This window comes from Mauremys mutica, chromosome 1 (genome assembly GCF_020497125.1).
Source record: "Mauremys mutica isolate MM-2020 ecotype Southern chromosome 1, ASM2049712v1, whole genome shotgun sequence".
NCBI lineage: Eukaryota > Metazoa > Chordata > Testudines > Geoemydidae > Mauremys > Mauremys mutica.
Genome location: NC_059072.1, coordinates 118,228,165 through 118,253,137, shown reverse-complemented (window position 1 = coordinate 118,253,137; position 24,973 = coordinate 118,228,165). Strand labels below are relative to the sequence as shown.

The 24,973-nt window shown below is 40.3% G+C and overlaps 1 protein-coding gene across 2 annotated transcripts in view; it reads right to left on the bottom strand.

Annotated features, from left to right (window-relative positions):
• AEBP2 (AE binding protein 2) overlaps positions 1-24,973 on the bottom strand; it is a 97,675-nt gene that overhangs the window by 17,841 nt on the left and 54,861 nt on the right. For both annotated transcript variants that reach the window (XM_044992806.1, XM_044992816.1), the window contains exons 4-5: positions 23,010-23,196; positions 9,442-9,566 (exon numbers count right to left, since the gene is read on the bottom strand). In XM_044992806.1, the coding sequence (XP_044848741.1) occupies positions 9,442-9,566; positions 23,010-23,196 (312 nt within the window). The remainder of the gene's footprint in view (positions 1-9,441; positions 9,567-23,009; positions 23,197-24,973) is intronic.

Sequence of the window (24,973 nt, the reverse complement as noted above, 5' to 3'; positions counted from 1 at the left end):
ATATATTGCGTGGATGTAGTCCATGTTACACAGAGCTGCATATGCGGTCCACAATGGTAAATAAGTTGAGAACCACTGGTCTACACTAACGTTTTGCTCCGCTGACCTAACAGCCCTGCTGTGCTGACTTAATACTGTTGCTTACATTGACTGTTATAGGATTTAACAAGCCATCCCACAATGCCCCACACTGACAGTACAATCAGTACAAGCACTCCTGGTCAGGTCACGCACCACTTACACAAGGAGCAAAGTGTAGACATGCACCAGCGATGTAATTAGTGTGGCAGCTGTATGCCAATGTAAGTTAGGTTAAGTTAATTTTGTAGTGTAGACATGCCCTGAGGTATCAAACAGAATACAGAATTGAGGTCTACTAGAATGTTTGTGTATTGTTCTCTCCTTATTTGTACCTTCAAAAACTCATCTACAGCTGCTTTTAATATCACGCTAACTTACAAATTTTCAAATACATATAATTGCCTAACATACTGTTGAGCTTTCCAAGCACTCTGCCTCTGAAGTAGCCTTTCGTCACCTGAGATTCCAGCGCTGGCATCTGCTTCACTAGTTTTTTAATTGAAGAGATATGAGGATTTTTAAAAAACATGGGCTTATTATTCAATCAATTTACTTAAAGACAGAAAAACACTGCTGTTGGCTAGAAATCCACAATAATGAACATGTGTGTTAGACACACATGATATAAAGTCAAGGATACAGAAAATGATTGGCCTCTGAGGACATTTTAAATGCAGTTTTTATTTCCATAGAAATAAAAATTAATTAATTACACGATACACATTGTTTATAACTGTTTTTTAGGAAATATTTCACCTTTGGCTTCTTTAACAAGAATTGCATAAAAGAACAGTATCTGAGAAGAACTAGCACTGCAACAAGTTCATACAGCGATGGGCATACAAAGGTTACGCTGGTAAATCATCTTCTACTAAGGGAGGTAGCAATTATTGACAAATTACTATTAAATGTCAAAAACTAGATGCTTCCTTTTTTTTTTTTGCACAAAAATATGGGAAATTATCCCATCAATGGGAGAGAAAAAGCAGGAAGTAGTAATACTGAGAGATCTAGCATGACTGCAGACAGGAAATTAAGATGTTTGCAGTGCAATATGGCAGTGAAAAACAGTCATCACAATTTTGGAGTATCACACCATGGAGCAGATGAGTAATAATCCCTTTCTATATAGCTGTAGAATATAAGGTTCAGTCCTCCATAGCCTCTGAACTTTGCTCAAGAGGGGGTGATTACTAGCGAGCTTTCTCAGCCTTGGTGTCAGAGCAGTCTGGAGGTTATTCTAAATTATACCAGTGGAAAATTAGCATAGCAGAGCTCTGCCCTTGCTTTCTTCCCTGGCACACCTCCTGTTGGAACAGATACCACCTCCACTGGGTTTATGCCAATGAAGAGTTTCCTTTTTTTCAAATGAATTCTTCACTTGGCATTTACTTCCAGAATCTGTATACCACTTTGTGCCACCTGAGCAACAAAGAAAAGACAGTTACCTTTTTCCGTAACTGGTGTTCTTCAAGACATGTTCATGTTGATTCAACTTATGTGTGTGCGCTCGCCACAGGCACCGGTGCCGCAAGTTTTTTCCTTCAGCAGTATCTGTAGGGGACCGGCTCATCCCCTAGAGTGGTGCACACATGCCGCAGTATATAGGGCACCGCCAGCTCCTGCCACCCTCAGTTCCTTCTCACCGGAAACTCCAACAGTGGGGAAGGAGGGTGGGTTGTGGAATGGACATGAGCAACACATCTTGAAGAACACTAGTTGCAGAAAAAGGTAACTGTCTTTTCTTCTTCGAGTGCTTGCTCATGTCCATTCAACTTAGGTGATTCCCAAGTAGTACCCCTCCGAGGTGGGTAGGAGTTCAGAGATGTGTAGATTGCAACACAGCTCTGCTGAACCTAGCATCATCCCAGGCCTGCTGAGTGATGTCAGGAGGGGGCATGAACATGTGCACCGAGGACCATGTTGCGGCTCACAGATGTCCTGGATCAGGAAGTGTGCCAGGAAGGCCGAAGATGCCCACACTCTGATCGAGTGAGCTCTGACAATCGGCGGTGGAGGGACTCCCGCCAACTCATAGCAGGTATGAATGCAAGAGGTGATCCAGTTAGAAATCCTCAGCCTTTCATTCTATCAGCTGTAGAGATGAAAAGCTGAGTCAACTTAAGACTTTGTCCCATCTAGGTAGAAAGCCAGGGCCCTTCTTAAGTCCAAAGCATGAAGGTGCCTCTCTTCACCAGTCTCATGGGGTTTGGGGCAGAAGACTGGAAAAAAGATGTCCTGGCTCATGTGGAAAATAGACACCACCTTGGGAAGGAAGACAGGTGGGGCCGGAGCTGAACCTTGTCCTTATAGAAGACCGTGTACGGCAGTTCTGAGGTCAGGGCTCGCAGCTCAGAGACTTGCCTCGCCAACGTCACTGCCACCAGGAAAGCTACCTTCCACGATAGGTGAGACAGGGAGCATGAGGCCAAAGGCTCAAAGGGCAGACCCGTGAGCCTGGACAGAACCAAACTGAGATCCCAGTGAGGGACTGGGGATTGAACTTGAGGAAAAAGTCTCTCAAGACCTCTGAGGAACCTGACCGTTATGTCATGGGAGAACACCGTCTGCCCCGGATTGGCGGATGAAAGGCTAAAATGGCCAGCAGATGCATCCTGATAGAGGAGTGCGCCAGGCCCTGGTTCCTCAAATGAAGCAGGGAGTCTAAGATCAACTGCACCGAAGAATGCGAAGGGGAGATGCCCCGTTTGGCCGCCCAGCAGGAGAACCTCATCCACTTTGCCAGGTAAATCTGTCTGGTCGAGGGCTTTCTATTCCCAAGGAGGATCTTCTGGACTACTTCCGAACAGGCCCGTTCCTCAGGGTTCAGCCACGCAACATCCAAGCCGTGAGGTGGAGGGACATGAGGTTGGGGTGCAAGAGGTGGCCATGATCCTGTGACAGTAGGTCCGGTCAATTCAGCAGGGGCCACCGAGGGATCACTGCCAGGCTCGACAGCGTCCCAAACCAGTGCTGGTGAGGCCACACCGGGAAGATATGATAACCTGAGCCCTGTCTCTCTTGATTTTCACTAGGACCTTGCCCAGGAGCGGAACTGGAGGGAACACATACGTCAGGCTTCCTGCCCACGGCAGGAGGAAGTTGGTCCAATAAAAGATATTACCTCATCTACCATGTCTATCTGAGAAGGAACCATGTTGATTTAAAAATAGTTTGACAGTAGATGCTGTCAAAAAATAAATGTTTAGCAAAACTGTATGGTGGTGTGTAGCGAGGAGGTGTGGTCTCCCTCAGAGAGGGACCAAGAAGGACCACAGCCCCCCCTTGGGCTGCAGAGCCAGAAAAGCCATGCCTACCCCGCCAGAAGCTGAGGGGCAGGACAGGAAGAGAAAGTACAAAAGGCAGGCCCTGCAGCTCAGTTTGGCTGGAGCTGCCAAGAGACACAGAGGCTTCTCCCCTGCCTCTGGTGTGGGACGCTGAGGAAGAGCTCCCAGAGCTGCCGCCTGAGGACTGGCCAGAGTTCCCAAGGCTGGCACCTGACAGATGACAAGGAGCTGCTGGGGCTACCCCGATGACTGGCTAGAGCTTCCAGGGCTGCTGGCCGACCGAGGCATCGACCATCGGCTCAGGCTACCGCTGATGACCGATCCCAAGGAGATGGAGGACACCTACAGCACGGAGGTACCTACCTCCCCAGCATTTGGAAGTAGCCTGGGAAACTAGACAACAGTCTGGTTGGACCTTGGCCTAATACTAGGTGGGCATGTTGCGGGTGGATCCCCACTGACCCAGTGGCGGACCACTCGGTCACCGTTAGGGCGCTGGGCTGGGACTGGTAGAGTAGGATGTGGGGGGGTCCCCCTGCAACCCCACTCCTGGGGTGGCAGCCTCCCCGCATTAGGCCAGGAGGCCTATGTTTGGTGCTCACCCTTGCCTGAGCCCCGAGACTGCCTTACCACTCTGTCGTGGTTGCAGACCACAGCCCCTAACTGCTTGCTCCCCTGCCCCAGGGTCTGGGCTTATAGACTGTGTTACTGTGTCCTGATTGCAGATTAGAGCCCCTAATTGTTGGTGCCATGCCCTGCCCGAGGGCCAGGGTTCACAGACTCACCATTGCCCTGCCCAGATCAAGCAGACTGAGCTCTAAAGACTGCTAATACCCACTAATTGATTGCAGTGCTAAGGGCTCAACAGCTTCAGAGAAAGACCAGGAGGGACAGCCACGCAGGCTTACACGAGGTACGTTAGGGAACAAAGCAAAAAGTACACATGCCACTGGGTGCACAGAAACAGAGGCTTGGACTTCTGGATAGAAGCTCCACACAGACAACTCATTCAGAACTTCAGAGGTTGAATTTGAAGGATCAGCAGCTAGCTCCTGGGAAAAGGAAGAAGGTTAGTCAGTTAGCTCCTGTGAGGAGAAGCAGCACTGATGGGCTTTTATAAGCTTAGGCAGTCCTCAGTGGAGTATGAAGTAGAAAGGTTACTGAATGTTGTTTTGTTAGTATTATGTTTACTCTTGTTAAATAAGTTTTGTGTTTTGTCAAACCCGGGGACTGTAGGTGTAGTCTGACAGTGAGCTTTGAAGAGATCTGCAGGCTCCTCAAAAGAATTAAGAAAAGCAGCCATCAAGGCTCGATATTTACAAGCAAGTTCCTAAGATTACCTTAGACCTTAGTCCATCCCATGCTTTGCTGCACATTGGGCTACCCACATTTGCCATCCTTTCCTGTTAACTGCCCTTCTCTCCAAATCTTCCCTAAGAAGATTAGAGGGGCAAAAAGGATGCACTGATGTTGCACCGGTGCTTAATAAGGTGTGCACTGAGGAAGGGGCAGGTCATGACAAAGAGCCTAACTCTTTGTTTATTTTTAAAGTGGAAGGCTTTAAGGAACAACTCTAGTCAGAACTGTATGTGAACAGAGGTGATCAATGCAAGAAACCAGGACCTCAACAGAGGAAAGAAGTACCCCTCTAGAATTAACAGCAAATTCAACTGAATAGGCTCAAGGTCAAGTTGCTGATTATTTTATAAGGGAAAAGTTAATAATGACTAAACATTATAGGTTAGTACATAGTTATAGCATGCAATTAGATATATATGTTATGAAAGGTATATTTTATGGGTTTTCCTAGACAGAAATTCTAAATCCAATTCACTCTAATTTTTTTTTCTTGTAACTTGTATCATTAGCTTCTCTTACCCTTACAGAATATGGATTACTTGGTATCCTAAAAAGAGAGCTGAATAACTAGTTTGAAATGGATGACAGATTCTCTAGTCGCACTTTAAGTAAGAACACTTTTGTCCCCTAAATTTACACACTAAACTGACCAGAACTCTTTCCCTGAAAGACAGAAACCGCTAAAATTTTGAAAAGTCAAGTTAAAATAGATTACCCAAACAGCTACAGAACCTCATCTATCAGAAATAGTGCTGCACTAGTAATTAGTAATTCTGACTCTCCCATGGATCTAATTTGGAGAGGACCAGAGTCACAAGTAGTGCTCATTTCATGGTGTAAACCACGAATACATGGACAGTCAGGAGTATGCAAACCAGCCACTGTAATATTAGCAACTAGAATATTATGGCTTCTGTTTGCAAAAGCCACAATATAACTGAAATAGTAGAAGCTAGCTTTGCTGTCACCCCACTGCTGTAAAGACTCAAAGGTCCTCTAAAAAAAGCATTATTTTTAAAAACTAAATTTATTCCACTCATGTGAAATATTTTATTTTTAAGTGTACTGTTCACCCTGTTGTAAAATAAAACATTATGTACGAGATAATTTTAAGTGGGTGAGTTATGTATAGTACTATTTCTTTTGAAAAAGTCATACACCTTTCTTATAAAATACTTATACTGTAATTCAGTTTCCCTTTGCAACTAGATTCCTGTATACAGTATATCTACTTTTACAGCACTGATCATCTGAAAGTCTTTCTAGTTAGGAATCAGAAAGGTTAATTATAGATGAACGGTAATCTGCTGACCTCTTCTGGAAAGCAGAAAACCCTCACCTTCAAAAACAAAAAAAATTGGCAACAACTTAACTTCCTGCATTCCATAGCAACTACATTATTGATTTCACATTTTTAAACATATTTGGAATGGTCTCTCATAAGTGGAACCAGCAAGAAACAGAACTCTGAAATAAACCCAGAATAAGATATAGTAATCGTTTTTATACTTCTAATTTGCCTGCAGTGAAAATAAAAAAACCCAAAGAGATGGGAAAATAGTACCCTTTTCCACAATTTCTGTGTAACACTGGTGGTGTTCAAAGAAGAAGTTTCACAAAGCTGAAGTTGAAAAGTCTATTGCAAGCCAGAAATCTCTCTTGTGGGAGAAGTGGGTCAGCCTTCAAATATTCCAAAATAAACTAATCCTATCAATTTCAAAGCTAATCATAAATAGAAAAAGTATCATCTTGAGAAAGCAATATCCCAGGCAGACAAACTACAAATTGCAAGTTTGAACGAAGATTAGAATCTGTCACTGACAGGTAAATAGAATGTGATGTCTCATGTTTTCTACTTAGCTCAATTATGAAGACACTCCAAATGCCAACAACAAAGATGACAGTAAGTCAACCAATTCTGAGTTTAGAAGAGAAAAAAAATAGGAAAAATGTAAACATGCAGGCAGTTTGAGCATTGGCCTGCTAAACCCAGGGTTGTGAGTTCAATCCTTGAGGAGGCCACTTAGGGATCTGGGGCAAAAATCAGTACTTGGTCCTGCTAGTGAAGGCAGGGGGCTGGACTTGATGACCTTTCAAGGTCCCTTCCAGTTCTAGGAGATAATAATAATTGGAGATATACCTATTATTATTATCTAGTCAAAGTAAGCAGCAACTACAATAGCCAAATATCCTAGTCAGATAAGAAGATAAAACTTTACCTATCACAAAAATCTTGCTCAAAGAATTTAATTTTGATAAAGTTATATCACCAAGAATCTAACATTTGAAATAATCTGTATGAGTTAAAACAGTGATATTCAAAGCAAACTATCTCATATTTGACAAGAATTTATTATATACTACACAAAAACTTTAGTACACCTCTACCCCGATATAACGTGACCTGGTATAACACGAATTCGGATATAACGTGGTAAAGCAGTGCTCCCAGGGGGGCGGGGCTACACACACCGGCAGATCAAACCAAGTTCAATATAACGCGGTTTCACCTATAACGCGGTAAAATTTCTTGGCTCCTGAGGACAGCGTTATATCAGGGTAGAGGTGTATGTTGTCTTATTAATGAAACAGTACCCCAACTGTCTAAATTATCTTGCTTATAGAGGAACAGGCTCAAAAATTACAAAAGAAATACCTTCAGTAAGGGATGAGACCTCAAATCTATAATTACTATTCCCAGATTTTTCACCCTAGAAAAGACTTCTAATTTTCTCTCAATGAAGAGACATCCATCATATACAATACTGCATCGTGCTGACTCCATTTTGTTCCACCTAGTTTCCAGGAACCAATTCCATTTTCTTTTGGATTTTTTCCTTCCTTTGGTGTAAAAGGCTCTCACAGATTACAATTCCCATTCCCACCCCTATCTGAAGATGTCCTGTATATGTGGGCTGTAGCTGTAGCACTGTTTGCCAAACTGCATGTGACAAATTTGAAGTTTGGTGTTGATGAGAGCTAGGCTAATATCTATGGGTATTTAAGTTGACTATGACCTAAGTACCTAATGGCCTTGAGACCTAGTCAGTGCCCCATCTACCCACCATCTCATGAGTGGCGGACATGAGGAAGAGAAGGAAGCCCCCTCCTCCAAAAGGTAGGTAGGTAGGTAGGTAGGTGTGTGTGTGTGGACAAGTGGAAAGAGTCCACAAAACTGCATTTAGGACCCACTACTTTTACAGCACAATCTTTGACCTGGTCACACTTCCCTACTCATGTTGCCAGAGCTGGGCTTCCACGCTTGCTGAGAGTCTGACCAGACAGCCTTTTTGGGAATAAGGACAGAATTTTCCCCTCCAACTAAGACAGATGAGTTATAGGGATTTTCGCTTTCCTCGCAGCATCCTGGAGGCGTGTTTAATTAGAAAAATATGACAGGATGACAATTAAAAGAAGGTAATAGCAATAAACGGAGCAACTGTGGTCTCTACTTACAGCTCATGTCCACTGTGGGTAAAAGGACTTACGAGTTCGCCAGCTGAAGTAAAACTCCAGCACAGGACACGTAAGTCAATAGGCCTGTGTCCTGTAGTGCATGGGATGGGATTGAAGTCTTAAGCTTAATGCACCATTCCCATGGGTTGGATTCAACAGCTGGGCTGAGTCCTGTTCTTGCATATGGAGGGTTAGGCCAAGGATAGCCCTCCTTCCTTTCTAGCAGTTGTATACCTTAAAATCAGTTAACCCTGCACTGAACCCAATTAAATGCTTGTAGTTCAGTGGACCACAATTCCCTTCCCTTCCAACAGTTTTGTTAAAGTTAATGAATTAGTGGCCCATTGCTTAAAATTCATCACTATGGCTATGTCTTCATTCTCTTGCATATCCACATCACCTGACCTAGCAAGGAAAATTGGGATGCGACACTTTTTGAAATTCTGATTCCTATATTTCATCACTGATGGAACACTATCACACAATTTTTTTTAAGTGAACCACGCTGATCTCTGCATCAGTGTATATTAATATCAGTCCTGTCCATCTACATATTCTTAGTAGGAAATCTAAAATACAGTACTAAAAATATTACACGTAAAAGGGACTGAAATTGAGTTCATCAGCTGCTACTTGCCTAGTATTTTGGTGGTATGCTTATGGGAACTGGAGAACAGTGAATTTTGATTAAGATACTTATCTTGGTCATAACTTTTATAATGAAAAAAAGACCTGGATGTAGATCATGGTTGGACGTCCCCATCAGTCCACCAATAGGATCATACAAAAACAAGCATAAGTACTTTATAGGACTTTGTTAATCTCTCTTGATAAGTATATTTTCAACTATTCTCATTCTAGTATCCTTTTTTGAATTTTTTTTAATAGTAAGCCCTAAAAATTCCACATTATGATACTAACAAACTCATATTACAAAGCCAATTAAATGAGTTTTGATTGAGAAGACACCTTGAAATTAAATTGTTCATCACTACGTATCTACTGTTAAGATATTGCCCAAACCTAGGGCACAAAACTGGGATTCCTGGAAATAACTGCCAACATACCTTAAAAATTAAGTTCCTCGATTTCCTTGTTTTTAATATTAAGCGAAAATTCCCTATTAATATTTTTGCACGTGGAATATCATTAAGAACAAGATCTTCACTCAGGTGAGAATTAGAATAATATCACTGTAGCCATTACACTTTCAGATACACAAATGCAAATATGAAGGACGAAACAACGTAATACTTACAGTACTATGAAATACAACACTATGGCCTTTTCCTAAACTTTCTATATGAGCTGAGAGGTTGAAGCAGATGGCTCGATGTCGTATGGCATCCAGTGTTTGTGCATCAAAGAAGTCATGTGGTCTTGCTGGAAAAAAAAAATCCTGACTGTTAAACTCCAAGACGTCGCAAGCATTCAAATACCTGCAAGTACTTTATATTTACACGAAAAGGCTGTGAAGTGTAATTAACAAGTCAGTTATTTATACTGGTAGTGAGCATCGTATCTTGTCAATATGATCTAAAAATTAATTTGGCTAAAAAGGGGGGTGAGGAGAGACCGACTCATAAAACTGGCTATCACCTGCCTGTCTTTCAAGTTTGATCAGAAACATTTACTTTTAAAACATTCACTTTAAAGTCCCAGCACAGCATCAATATGTGCACTAAACCACACTGTAAATCCTTTTGCTTTTACACTGCTGGAGTACATACTATTCTTTTTTAACCATTAAGAGTAAGGATTTCATGATGGATTTACTGAAAAACGCAGCTTCCCCAGAAGTACTGCACACTTCTTAAAAAAAAAAAAAGTAATTCTACTGCTCAAACTCAAAACAGATCAACTCCTTTTTAACAACTGGGAATCCAAATGTATGGCAAAAGAAATATTGGAATGCTTCCCAGCACTACAATGAATATATTTGCAAACCTAATTCTCCAAACCACCCTGAAGTGCTGTCCAACTAGTTTCACTACTGCTGCTATGACTTAATTCAAAGTAGTATTTAAAAAGGGAACTCCTCATACTTATAACATACTAAAATAGCAATGGCAGACAAACTGCATGATACTCCAGCAGACCCAGGGAAATCCAGGAAGTGGAATCTCACTAGAGGCCTAACTAAATTACAACTAAAGTTTATCCACTGTTACTCCAATTGTTTCAAAGAGACAGACTGACTACGCTATTCTATATGGAGTGTTGTTTCAGTCTATCTTTTTTAGGGCTGCAGAGGAACATACATCAAGTTTAAACAGCACTTCAACTATACTGACAGGATAAGAAAATCAGTAAATGATAAGAAATTCTAACTCCCAAACCAGAGGGTTTATCTGTGGACCATTATGTCTAAAAGTTGACTGAGGGTATATATTTTTTAAAAATCCACGTATTTATCACATGCTTTTAAATCAAAGCACAAAGGACTAAGGCAAAATTAATATTGGTGTACTGGCTATCAACTAAGGTTTTGTTTTTTTTAAAGCCAGTTTTAAACTCTAGTACTGTCCTACCCTCTATGAATACATTGTGCAATACTTCATTTTCTATTGTTTGATAATAAACAAATTGTTGATATTAAAACAAAAATGAACACTTGCCAATTGTGCTCCAACCATTCCATCAGACCTTAAGTTTTAACTTACAGTTTTAGGTGAAGTGGTATTAACATCCTTCTGGTACTGTACAGTCATTGGTTGGGTGAGCTGAAGGTTGGTGAACCAACAGAACTGATTTGTCTCACTTGTTAAAGACATTTGTTTGTTTTTTGGCTAAAGGTGGACCTTACTGGCAAACACTCAAGAACTGTGAGTAAAAGGCTGCTGTAGCATATGATTTTGTGGGGTGGGGGTGGGGGGGGGGGTTAAAGGAAATTTGTCAGATCTAAGCTATTTTTAAGAAAAGCTGAAAATTGCATCTAGTTAAAAGGTAATTGCAATTAAAAATACATATTCTCATCTTACTCTGTTAAAAATACTTTAGGCTTTACCTAGCATACATGAATATCATATTAAAGTACATAACGTTAAGTTTTGCTGTACTAGTGACAATTTAAAATAATCCTTTAATTTCATGTGACAAATTTTAACAGTTTAACCCTGCATTTAATTAATCTCTACTGAAAGATAAAGTAAAGGTTAGCTCATAAGAAAAGCAAATATTATATCATGGGCTATATCACCATACAAACTGAAAATTATTTAAGTTTTTAAACAACTTTTACTCTTTTCCCCCCTCAAAAAAAAAAAAGATTAGTTATCAAATATTCAAGAACAATTCTCAAAATTCTACTGGAAAAAAATATTTTCTACACTCTTAAGACCAATTACTGCTTAGACGTTGGTTTTCACATAATGTGCCTTATTCTCTCAGAAATCAATACTGCAAATTAGGCAATCATCTCAGTTGTAAGTGCTCTCCTGCTGAAATCAGATAACCTAAAATTGTAGGCCAGGTCACAAGAGGCTACTGAAGCTACTAATTTTTATACGGAGACTTTATTCTATCAAAGTTGTAATGGCTGCAAAATTTACCTTTGTTTTAACACAAAGCCATGGCCTTGTACCCCAAATAGCCTTAATACTAATTTTCCTTGTTCATAATACAACCATAAAGACATTTTTGTACAAATAAAACATGTACAATTATAATCTAAGGCAAGTGTGGTATTTGTATTAGCACCATGAAGGCCTGATTTGGCATAATACTTGAAGCTTCCACAACTGTAGGGATTCTCAACCTTTTTCCACCCATAACCTCAAACCACCAGCTTCTTTCTTCTCTGATCCAATATCTTGGATCCATTATTCAAATGATCCAAATGCTGTCATATATAGTTTTTTAAAGTTCATTGTGCCATATGACACTACTATCCAAATAGATATAAGCAATAATTCCATCACATTGAAAAAGTTATACTTCAGTACTTGACAAATCCACTCACCAGTGGTGAGTAAGACTTTCTCTGGTGAATGGGGTGGCTTAACAGTCTCTACGGAATCTAAGCTTTCATTCTTAAAAAGTTAAATTTTGAGCTTTTGAGTTACAAAGACACCTTTTCCAACTGTGACAGAAACATAAACCAATGCAGTCCCCTTCCTGAATCTGGAAGTAGCATGAAACAAGGTTTGTAAGCTACACTTGAAGCCTAAATCCTGGTCCCAGTGCATAGCCTGAGCAACCACGTTCTGTTTTAGGAATTTCCTCCAAGGCCTGTGCAGGACCCTCTGGTCCCATAAAGCATCTCCATACCAATGGGACCAGTCCATAGCAGCTACAGGATAATACCACTTGGATCCAGGGAAAAAGAAATTCTAATGGTACATTCAATGTTTCTGAATCTTTTCTACTTCATATCAAAATGTTTTGTACATCGCTGAGGCTAGGTTTCTCAGAATCAGTTAGCCACTCAGCATCCAGGCCACAAGATGCAGAGATGCCAGGTCTGAATGAAGACTCTTCCAACTGTCCTGAGAAATCATGTTCATAGACACTGGCAATGTTTCTGGAAGATGTCTGGGAAGTTTTAACCAGTCTGTATCAGTATTGTCTGGGCCTCGCTAGTGCTAATAAAAACAGTACAGCATAGAGCTGGTGGGGAATATTTTGACAAAGCATTTTTTCCACTGGAAAATGTGGATGTGTCAAAACAAATTATTTGCAGGAAAAGATTGGTTTCAACTATTTTTTCTACTTTTTTTTTTTTCCAATCTGAAGCTGCCAAAATGTTTTGTTGCAACATTTTAAAATCATTTTCTAAACAAAAAATTCAAAGAAGTCATTTTAAGCAGGTTCAAAATTTAAGCTAATTACAAACAAAAAAATGGTGAAAATCAAGAAAACATTTGATTAACCCAAAGCATTTTTCTGTTATTTATTTTTGGTTCACGAAAACTTCTGACATTGACTTTTTGTCTTGTTTCAGGATGGGAATTTATTTTTTTTTAAATCTCAAATATTATCATGGGAGGGGAAAACTGTTTCCTGTCCAGCTCTATTACCAAGACTCTCATTTGATTTTTCCTCAAAAGCCCTGTTTAAAAAAAAAAAAAGTGGGTGTGCATATATCACACCCCAGTCCATACTATGAAAAATGTTTCTGCTTGGAATCCTAGGTTCTGACCCACTCAAACAGTAGGTTTGACGATGTGTTATTTTCTGTAGTGAACAAGTCTATGTACGGCTTATCCCAGCACTGGAATACTCTTTGAATGAGGGAATCCTTTACTGATCATGACTGTTTGTAAGAAAAATACCTGCTCAGGCCATCTGCCAACTTATTCAGTAATCCGAGCACAGAGCAATGATTATAACTTGGTGTTCAGTGTACCAGTTCCACAGCCAAACAGCTCCTCATTGTTTGTTTACATAAACCAGTGTCGTGGTACTGACTATCAGTTCATGCCTTGATAAAGGAAAAAGTATCATGGGCGCCAAGCAGATCACTCTGAGTTCTAATATGTGGATGTACAAGTGAATCTGTGCACATGACCACAGATCCTGTGATGGAAAAGATGAGCTCCCCTTTGCAAACTTGAAGCACCTACTACTATCATCTTTGGGGGTAGAAGTGGAGAAAATGGAATGCCCTTGCAAACTTGATCGAGGTTCTTCCACCAATTTAAATATAATAGCATTTCTTGTGGAATCTCAACTGCCACATCTCCGAGATGTCTGCTTGGGTGATAAGTGGACTTGAACTAGACTTGCAAACAACAAAGGTGATGTGTGGGATACTGAGTCACAAATGAACACAACGCCATGTGGCCTAACATTCTTAGACCAGCCCTTACAGTCATCTGTTCATTTGTCTGTAACTGATTTATGAAGTCTGACTGACATCAAACCTGCTTTGGGTTAAGTGTGCTCTCACTGCTGTTGGGTCTAGAAATGCTCCTACAAATTCTGTTTTTTGAGTTGGCACTAACGAGGATTTATCTTTGTTGATCTTGAGCCCAGAGCAGTGAAAAGCTTAAGAATGTGATGTATGGTGTCTGTGACTTGCTGAGGAGAGTTTTCCTGAATTGGGCAGTAGTCACGAATAAAACTATAATACCTTGACACTTTAAATGTGCTGTTCCTGTGACAGACAAAGACTCTTGAGGCTAATGATAGACAAAGGCAGTTCTCTAGTAGTAGTGTGATGTTGCAACTACAAATCTTAAGTATTTCTTGTGAGCTGGATAGATCAATATATGAAAACGTTGCCTGGAAATCAAGAGCTGCAGTACAATTCTGAGAATCTAACATAGGGATAACAGAGGCCAGATTGGCCACACTGAAGCTAAGCCAACAAATGAAGATACTGAGCTCTCTCAAATGCATATATACCACCACCCTACTCTCTTCTTAGGGACTAAATTAATGAAAATAAAAACTCTTCCCTCTAAACAGAAGATGAACTCCTTCTATTGTTCCCAGCATAAGAAGGGGTTTCACCTCTTGATTCAACAATCTCTGGTGAGAAGGGCCCCTGAAAAGGGAGAGGGAAGATTGGTGGGTTTTAGAACTGCTTGAAACTGAGCTGAGTAACCTTTTTCAATTACAATTTCTAGGACTCACTGGATTGTGGTAACAATGTTCCAAGCTTCTTGAAAATAAAATCAACTGTTTTTGAACTGGAAATAGGGATGTTGTAAGGTATAACTACATTCCACACCCCTTTTGGTGACATGTACAATACATACACCACATGCTTCCTTAACAAGGATATAAATAGCAGTATGGACAGTAAAGCGCTGCTTAGGAGAGTAGAGTACAGACATGCCTGAAACCTGTACTCTTTACTCACCCAAACAGTACGTCACCCCACCCCCATCTACGCTGCTGTTTTCAACAGCGTAATGTCCTGCTGTCAGAGCCCTTCCCCATTGGAGGGAGCTGCCAGAGCCTTTCCCCACCACAGTGGAAGACTCCAGCAGCAGGGAAAGGCTCAGGCAGGGGGGAAGGCAGCAGAGAAAGGTTCTGGCAGATACCCACTGCTGAACCTTTCCCAGCTGCATCCACTCAGTCACCACCTTTCATTGACATGTGTAGCTGCATACTGCATTGTGGATGCAATCTGCTTTTCTGCGAACTACACATATACCACACGCCGCCACAAGTGACGTGCAGTGTAAATGAAACTTCAGGTGAGGTTCCCAACAGCTCTGGATGGAAAACTGTTTTTAAGCTCAATGAAGTCACAGAAGCAGCAGAGGAGGGTCTTCTCCTATGAAACTTTTATTTCCTGCTGGGCAGTTCAGTGGTATGACTGACAGGAGGAAGCAGGAGCTTGTCTTGAATAAGGTTTGTACCTAAACTGCTTCCTCCTGGGCAGAAAGCTGTAAATGCCCTGGATCTGAGCACAGCCCTAAAATCATTTAGCGAAAGTAGACCATTATCAGTTTGGGTGCTGCAATTTAATTTCCATCAAAAAGAAAATCTTCTATTGCATTCTGAACTTCTCTGAGAATCCCAGAAGATTATAGCCAAGGCATGCCTCATAGGAATAGCTATTGCCACTGACTTAGCTGCAGTATCTGAAGCACTGATTGCTGCTTATAAAGAGGTGCACGCAATGAGCTGTCCTTCTGAAGTTAGATATTTTCATCCTTTTTTGGAGTCTTGTGGTGGTACCTTATCAAGGAAGTCAGACACTTTGTGCCCACTTTCATACTAATTATCAGACTCTCCTTTCTAAAACTAGCACTTAATAACTTTTTCTGCCGAAGAGATGTGTTTCAGCTCCTTCTCTTTCAGTGTAGATTTTGAATGTTGCTGTCTTATCTTTTCCTGAGCTGCAGCAATCATCCGTGACCCAGGTATTGGGTGCACGCAGAAATACTAAAAGTCTGAAAAACTGACTTTGTATATTGCATCGGCTTTTTTAGAAGATGGTGGAATAGAGGTTGACATAGGATGACCTTCATTCACAGGCACAGCCAAGCTTCAGGCAAAGAGGAGTGCAATATGTCCAGAAATGTTGTGTGCCTTTTCTCGCACAACCTCTTTTGGTATTTCCAGCACCTCTGCCACCCTACAAAGAAGATTTAGAAAAAATCTTATATACAACAGGGGCAGAAGTATAAGATGTGTCAGCTTCACTTAGTGATGAAGATATGCCGGCAGGAACAACTTTAGTAGAATACTGCTGCTTTTCTTCATAAACATGTAAATTCTCAAGTTCTGTACAGAAGAGCTGGGAGGTGGTTGCTGTTGTACCTAGATTTCTGTCAAGAGGGATCTGGATTTGGATTGAAAAGAGGAGCAGGGCTTCCTGATAGGACACATGCTCAAGGTGCACACTATGGCCAGGAATAAGAACCATATGTAGTAAGTGGATAGCCAGAGTGAGGGATACCAAGAAGCTGGTCTCTCCCTACATTCCATTTGCCTACTAGGACTCCTAGCTCTGGAAAACTCATCTGAAAAGTAGGAGTCATAAGACTGTTGCCTAGGTGCGTACGTGGTGACTCCTCACTATGATGTTCTGAGAGAGAGTGGTACAAGTCCTCCACATGTAGCGGAGGAGCAGAGCTAGCAGAAGTCTGTGGGCCTAAGGAAAGGAGATTCTTTACTAGCGCCAAAGACGGCCCTGGTACCATAGCAGTTGGTATTGTGGCAGGTATTTTCACTATGAAAGACAAAGGTGACTCTGGCAGTGCTGATACAGTTGAATCTCCCATTACATAAGCTGTGGTACTGACAATTACAAATTAGAAGTTGTCAGCACCACAGTAGATGTGGTATTACAGACTCCATACTGAAGGCAGCTAGAGATGAACTCTCAAATGGTACTAGAGCACAGATACTGAGATTTCTATGCATGCCCAAGGGACCTTGGTCAGGCCTCAAGCAACCCTCATCTGAAAGGAAAGATGAGATTTTCCCCTTTCTTTTGCTAAGTACCTGGGACCACATCTGTGTTTCTTAGGGGAGTGGTGCTGTGTCCTACCCTTTTCAGCTCCTGAGGAAGATGTGGCAGCTGGAACAGCCTAGGAATGCTTCAGTGAAGAAGCAGGAGCCTCGAAACTTGAAGAGCTAGTACCTACCAAGGCACTTTCAGAAGAGGACTGCTCGGAGCCAGAAGATTCTTGTCTGACCTTATCCAAGGAAGGTCTCATTTATTCATCTAAAAGAATCATGTTCAAGCACTCTGTGATGGTCTGTACCCCTGTATTCACCCCTTCCACACTATTATAATAATCTTGGTACAAAGTATGCCTTGGGAGGTCTTATTTGAAAACCCATAACTCACTGGTCAATGCTGTCCTGGCAAAATATGTGTTGCAACATTCAATTAAGTTATGAGATTCCACTGTATGATGTTACTGAAACATTCAAATTCTGGGAGCGGCCAAACTACTTTCTCAGAGACAATGGGCAAACTGACACCTCAGTCAGGTATAAACAAGATCAAATAAGCCATCACTTGCTTGCATGGCCATTCATTAGCAGGAAAAGGGACATGGATGAAAGTCTACATCTTAGCAAAGAAACAGCATAGAGTTCCTGACAATGTGAACTGCCTGGCGCCCTGCTCCCTGCTGGAGAAGCTTCTCAAAGGAGGGAGAGGACCATAAAAGGAAAGACTTCCTCTCTTTTTCTCTGCCCACAGCGTTCACGACACTTGAAGAACAAAAACAACAACACTGGACTGCAGGAGGTATCTTGACTGAAAGAAGTTCAGCCAGTAGGACTGCTGAAACAGGTGGTGAGAGACCTTGCTTTGAATTTACTCTAGTTGGTCACTTTTTTTTTTGTAAACAATTCTGACTTTCATGCCTCACTACTTGTATTCATTTAAAATCTCTCTCTGTAGTTAATAAACTTGTTTTATTGTTTTATCTTTATCAGTGTGTTTGAAATGACGTGTTTGGGAAACTCCATTTGGGATAACAGGATTTGTGCATATCATTTTCTATTAATAAAATGATGGACTTCATATGAGCCTGTATTGTCCAGGAGAAAGTCTGGGATTGGCAGCATGCTGTTGTCACCCTGCAGTGTGGTTCAAGAGTGGCTGGCTGCAGAACTCATACAATGTGGCTTGAAGTGACTTACATGCTGGAGGCTGTGAGAGAGCAGACCAGGAGTGGTAGCTACAGCATAAAGCAGTGTAAAGGGCACCCCAGGTAAGAGGGCTGAGGTGACACAGCTGTTCATCAGCATAGATTGTAACCTGGGTATGTCACACATGCATCCCAGACTATTAGGGTTCCTCTGGAGAACAAGTAAAAAACAGCATTTCTCAGTGATATGTCCCTCACAAAGAAAAAATAATAATGCCAATCACTGAGTAGTATAGCTGTGTCACATAAACAGCAATATTAAAAACCAGGAGATTATTGGTCAGCTATGAAGTTGACTACCTGGTACTGGTAAACATATAGCTAGAAATAGTTACACCAAACAAAAACCTAATAAAAATACTATCCTAACTAGTAATGTATTATTAGGGGCTTGTCTAATATTAGTGGGATAACACGCACTGTGGAGGTGTGATTTCTAAAGTGCATTAATGTGTTGCACATTAGTTGGTCCATGTAGTCCCTGCTGATGAGCACTAACGATTTATTTGTGTGCTTTAGGACTTGTCTCCACTTGAAACACTACACTACAACGCCAGTGGGAAGGGTTCTCCCATCAGCACAGATAATTCACCTCCCCAAGAGATAGTAGCTAGATTGATTGAATAATTCTTCTGTCAATATAGTGCTCTCTACACCAAGGCTTAGGTCATCTTACCTACTCCACCCAGAGGTATGGATTTTTCACTTCCCTGAGCCTGGATCAAAACTAACTTTTTAATGTAGACCAGGCCGTTACAAATTACTGTTTCAAACAGCACTATATCAAGGCATGCCAGCAGGGACTACACAGAACAATTAATGCACAACATGTTAGTGCGCTTTAGCAATCACACCCTAGTAGAATTCATTACAACACTGTGTAGACAAGCCCTAAGAAGGTAACTATATATAAAAATTCTGGTTTAAGGACCACAAGTGCAAGAGATAGGGAAACTGCTCTCTCTGTCACAGGTGATAAGAAGGAACTGAGGGATGGCTGGCCCTACTCCACTCTTTATGCCTTTGGAAGGGGTGGGGGCTCTCCCTGGTATAGGCATGGTCCCAACAGGCAGTGCTGGCCCAAATATTCCCATTGAGTGCATGGGGTGTAGGCACACCACGAGCAGAATACATATAGACAAGCAACTGAACAAGCTTAGATTCTGTAGCAAATATGAAGACACACTTTAGGGTCACGGTACAAAGTTGAGAATCACTTTCAATAAGTTTAGATGGATGCCTCCAAATGTATTAGGAACAGAGAATCTATCTGAGGCTACACAGAACAGAATTCAGTAGCAGAGATATTATGACTGTGAGCATGAGTGTCAATTTTGATAGCACTTATAGTAACAAGGTCAGCAAGTCGCCATCTGACTGCTTATGTAATCAGCTAGGAAGGTGTCTACAGCAAGAGAAAAAGAAAAAAATCACATTGTCAAAAAATACTAGATTCAACTTCACACAATATCTAATCTTTCATTACCAATTATTTTTAAACTCATATGCCTATAACAAGCAACTGAAAAAATATACACAGTGTTTATGAACAGAAAGACAAAATATAAACTAGTTTAAGACCAGCAAAATATCAACATGAAGAATAAACTGTTCATATTCCAGTAAATTAAGTAAGATCTTGCTTTTGTCACCTAAACATTCATGGTAACCTATTTTGTGTTAATACGCTCCACTGAGAACCTGGGGTTTGAGCAGAGAATCTGATCTCTCTACTTTGACTTTTATAGATGTAAATATGAAGATATTTTCAGTGTAATCATGTATAAACCATCAATAGCTAGTATTTTCGTTAGATACTTAATTCTAAATAACAAAAAATAATTGCCTGAGTTATAAACTGTAACCAGGTGCACAGAATTTCCTCCTCAAAGTAGGAGGGAAATAAGTACTTTCTTCTGTTAATGAAAAAGGAAGTTGGAAGGTTGCTGGGGAGGTGACAAACTTTAAGAATTTATTTTTTCTGAATGATTTTAGCAAATTGTATCTTATGGTATTTCAGAATTTGTTTGATCAATAACTTATTCTAACATGAGCTGCTCAGTACCTCTGAAAATCAGGCCACTCATTCAAGTACTTAAATACAGATCGATGTCTGCATTATGGGCACTACAGCAGTATGATGACACTGCTGCAACTGTGCCACAGTAGCACCATAGCGTAGACACTTTCTCCAGTGATGAAAGGGGTTTTTCCTTTGATGTAGGAAAGGAAGCAGCCATAGCTAGTTCGATGAAAGAATTCTTCCATCCACCTACCGCATCTACACTGGGGGTTACATCAGCTTAACGATGGAACTCAGAGGTGTGAAAAATCCAAACCCCGAGTGCGGTAGCTATGTCAACCTAACTTTTAAGTGAGACCAGACCTTAGATCAGCAATACTCAGACTGAGGCTCGGGAGCCGCACGTGGCTCTTTAATGTGTCTGCTGTGGCTCTTTGCAGCACAGATTAAAACACTGATTTAATTATTAACCAATCTAAGTTATTAGCCAATCAGGATTCTTTTACTATGTTATTAACCAACTGCAGTATACCTGGGCAGTCATTTTGCTGTGAGAATAATTATATAATCTACTTGCCTTTCTGTTTCTTCAAATGTAGTGTACCTAAAGTTAGGCATCTAAAGCAGTGATACTCAGACCTCAGTGGTTCAGGAGCCAAATTTTACTACATATAAAAATAGTCAATGAAACAATGAATTCACACTACTGTGGCTCTTTTGAGTAATACTGATCACTAATTTGACTCCTAAACCACTGAGGTCTGAGTATCACTGCCTTAGATGCCTAACTTTAGGCCCACTACTTTTGAAGAAACAAAGAAACAGAATTATGAGACCATTAAGGAGTCTGATTTCAGAGCCTACCAAGATTTGCAACCCATGGAGAAAGTTTTAAAACAAGCTACCTATACGTAGCATTTTGTGAAAGTGTTATCAGCTTCGGATAAACGTTCTGGTCACATGGCCTTTGGAGAAGTACATTACAGGAGTCTATCCTCAACTCAGATGGGAATTTTGCCTTAAGGTAAAGTCATTCAAAAAGCTTTGTTGCATGGGGCAAGAAAACTGCAAGTGCTAATGGCAACTGTCAGTTCTCTTTCTATATAGAACTTAATTTTGGAAGTAAAGTGAAGCAAATTACAACATAATGAGAGAGACAGGTATGTAACCAAAGAGTAGGAGCTGTGAATATTATTTGCTTTAAAAGAAAAAATTACTCATGAAGCCACATGTAATAGAGATTAAAGAGCTACAGGATGTCAGCATGCTGAAGAGAACTCCAACAGAACAATATCTTGCGTGAAGTCCTGTAAGGAAGAATTTCTCAAGCAATGTCAAGACGGGAAAAAAAGTAAATTAGCTGTTCTACACATTGTCTATGAAACATTAGACAAAATGGCATATTAACTTAAATTATCCAAGCAACATATGTACACAAGATAAAAGAAGGAAGAGAATCAGATTTTGAATCACAGAATCTAGAAAAATTAGATTCTGTGATTGGGTCATCTAGTCCCTCTCCCAGCGAGTACTGTTCCTTACTGTCCATTTCTGGTTCCTCCTTTCTGATTAATCTGCATCAGATTCTTTTACTTCAGATTTATTATCTTGCATTTGTCCAAGATAATCTCATTTTATCATCTTCCACTCACATTAATCTCTCTAGGTCACTTTACATGATGTGTTTGTAACTCCTATCACCACCTACAACTTTTTACAGATTTTTCCATTTACTTCCCCATTACATACAGAGTATATATTCTTTACACAAGATCTGTAGAAAAATTCAACAATATATTCATATTATAGCTATGTAAATCTCGAAGGATGCAGATAACTTGATGCTGGCAAAGAGCTATGTCACAGCTTTAACTGAGGAAGCCCTGACTTGACTCTTATGACTCAATCATGTTCAATCAAATATAAATAAGACGTGCATACTGCCAATTTGAAATAGTTTTTTTGGACACAAGAATCAATACTTTCCAATTTGGATACTTAAAGTCAGCCACCGAAATCATATTTTGACTTCAAATGAGCTGTAGGGCTCAACATCTCTGAAAGTGCAGTCATTTATTTTGAGGTGCCTAGCTTTAGTCATGCAAGTTTTGACAAGCTCCAGAAGCTCCTGTTAAGTCTTCATTGGATGGAAGTGCTTCAAATGCAAATTAGACACACTAAATAGCAGAAAGAAAAGATCTGTTTTGATTTGCAGCTGATCAAGTTCTTTACACCACATTTTCATACTGGACCTTGGAGCCATCAGTATTTTCAGACCAAATGCTGAAAACATTATTATTCATTTTAGTTTTGTGCTGAACTCGTTCTTCAAACCAGGAATAATGGAGATTCTGTTATTCAAAGTGATTTCCTTTGATTTTTCAGCCTTTGTTTTTATGTGTAAAAAGTGATTGGTTGTCATTTCAATAAGTGAATTTAAACTTAGTAAGATTTTATAGATCACTTCATAAAACTGTTCCCCCCCCCCCAATATCTACATATAACACGTTAATTTTTGTATCAGAAAAACCTTTTCCAACAGCCCCTCTGCACAACGATTCTTATTGCTACCTCACTGCCTGGCAAATATATCCTAGGCTTCTCTGAATTTCATTGGAAAGGGATCTCAAATATGCAGCTGGGGGAATAGAGAGATGGCATGGTGGAAGGAAAAGGGGAAAAGATAATACTGTCAATGGAGGTAAAAAAAATTAGTACAACTCATACACTTACGTAATGACCGTCGTCTTTTGTTCTTTAACTTCCTTCTTTTGTTCATTCCAGCTTTAGAAGGAGATTCCTCTTTGGCCTTTGGCTGGCTGGCAACTTTTGAAGAGTTCTGCTGGCTGAAGTGCGTGGGCACATGACGAGCCAGCCCTCCCTGAGATGCAAAACTGGCATTGCACCCACCAACCACACACTAAAGGGAAACAAAATGACAAGAGAATATTGGGGACGATCTGTGGCATTCATTCAAGTGGCAGATAGTCTGCAGAGAATTGATTTGTTATATTTTAGGTTTTTTCAGTTTACCTTTTCTTACTTGAATTCCAGCAAATTAGAAGTAATCAATTCAAGTTCTCAAAGTGCATGAAATTCTATGCAAGAACAGAAAAACTGTGATACAAATTCCCATCCTAACTTCTGTCACATATTTTTCCAGTGAAACAGATTACTGTACAGCACAAAAAAAAAAGTTCTCAAAGCTCAGAGAAAAACCTTAGACACTGTACCTACAGCTCTTGCTGCAAGAAGCAGATCCATTCACTCTCATCCTCAATGACATTTCCCCTTTCAATTCTAACTTACCTCTTTTTCAAAACCCTCCATCCCTGAACTAGCTCTACTCTGCAGTTACTTTACAACCTTATTTACCTATCAAATATAATGTTCTCTTACATCTACCTCTTCTGCCCTTCCTTGTGACAATTCATAGTTTGAGATTGTTTTTTAAAAAGTACTTTTTGAGCTTAACGCTTATGTGAACTACTATACTATTAATTAATTAAGGATGCTTATTTTTAAAAGATACTGTAATTTATATTTTACAAATTTTAAGTACTTCAGTTATTTTGGCTTGGTTACCTTAGCAAATTTTTTGAGAAAATGCGTAATCAAAAGCTAATGACAGAAAACAAAACAGAAAAACAAGATGAGACCAAGAAATCTCCTGGTCATAAACAAAAGAATTATGGATATAGTCAGTGTTCTTCTATCTGGTTATATGAAACAATTAGACAAATGGTAAATCATAAAACAATGGTTCAACAATGCACAAAATTCAGTATTTGTCTTAGTTTTAGTTCATAGACAAAATGTTTTAATTTCACTTTGATTAGGAGCTGGGGAGGGAAATCTTCCCTCCAGGGCCACACACTTGAAAATGGAAGTAGGGGGGAAAAGATTCTGACGCTCATTTTGGGATAAGAATGGATGTGTGTGAATGTAATATCAATTTTTTCAGATCCCTTTCCAAGTAACAGTGATAGTTAACTGTACTAGTGGCTGAAAGGAACTAAATCATCACTGCCCAAAAATGGAACTTATTTCTGCTCTTATTTCTCTCTCCCTCCCTACTATCACTTTGTTGTTTGAGTTTGGCCTGCATCCTCATATTTCCCATCTCACTTATGAAAACTCCCTTGATAGTCAGGCACTTCAGCGGCTGGAGGAGTGCGGGAGGCTGTAACACTGCATGTAATGACATCCATGAGCAGTCCAAGAAATAAAACCACAAACCTCTTCCTCCCATATCCTGAGCTTGCAAATTGGGCTGAATGAAGGGAGGAAATGGGGCTATCACTTAGATTATTCTGCTCCCTCATTCCCAACTGAGCCATTCTGAGCTGCATAATAGAGAACGTAGGCCATGATTACACAATGGGCAACTCTATCCTGGGAAGCAGTGACTCTGAAAAAGATTTGGGTAATTAGCTGAATATGAACTCCCAATGTTATGCTGTGGCCAAAAGAGCTAACATGATCCGGGGATAGATAAACAAGGGAATTTTGAATAGGAAAGGACATTTTATTTCTCTATTTGGTATTACTATGACTGCTATTGGAATACTGTGTCCATTTCTGGTGCTCACAATTCAAGAAGGATGTTGATAATTTGGAGAGGGCTCTCAGAAGAGCCACAAGAATGATTAGAGGATTAAAAAACATGCCTCCCAGTGACAGACTCAAGGAGCTCA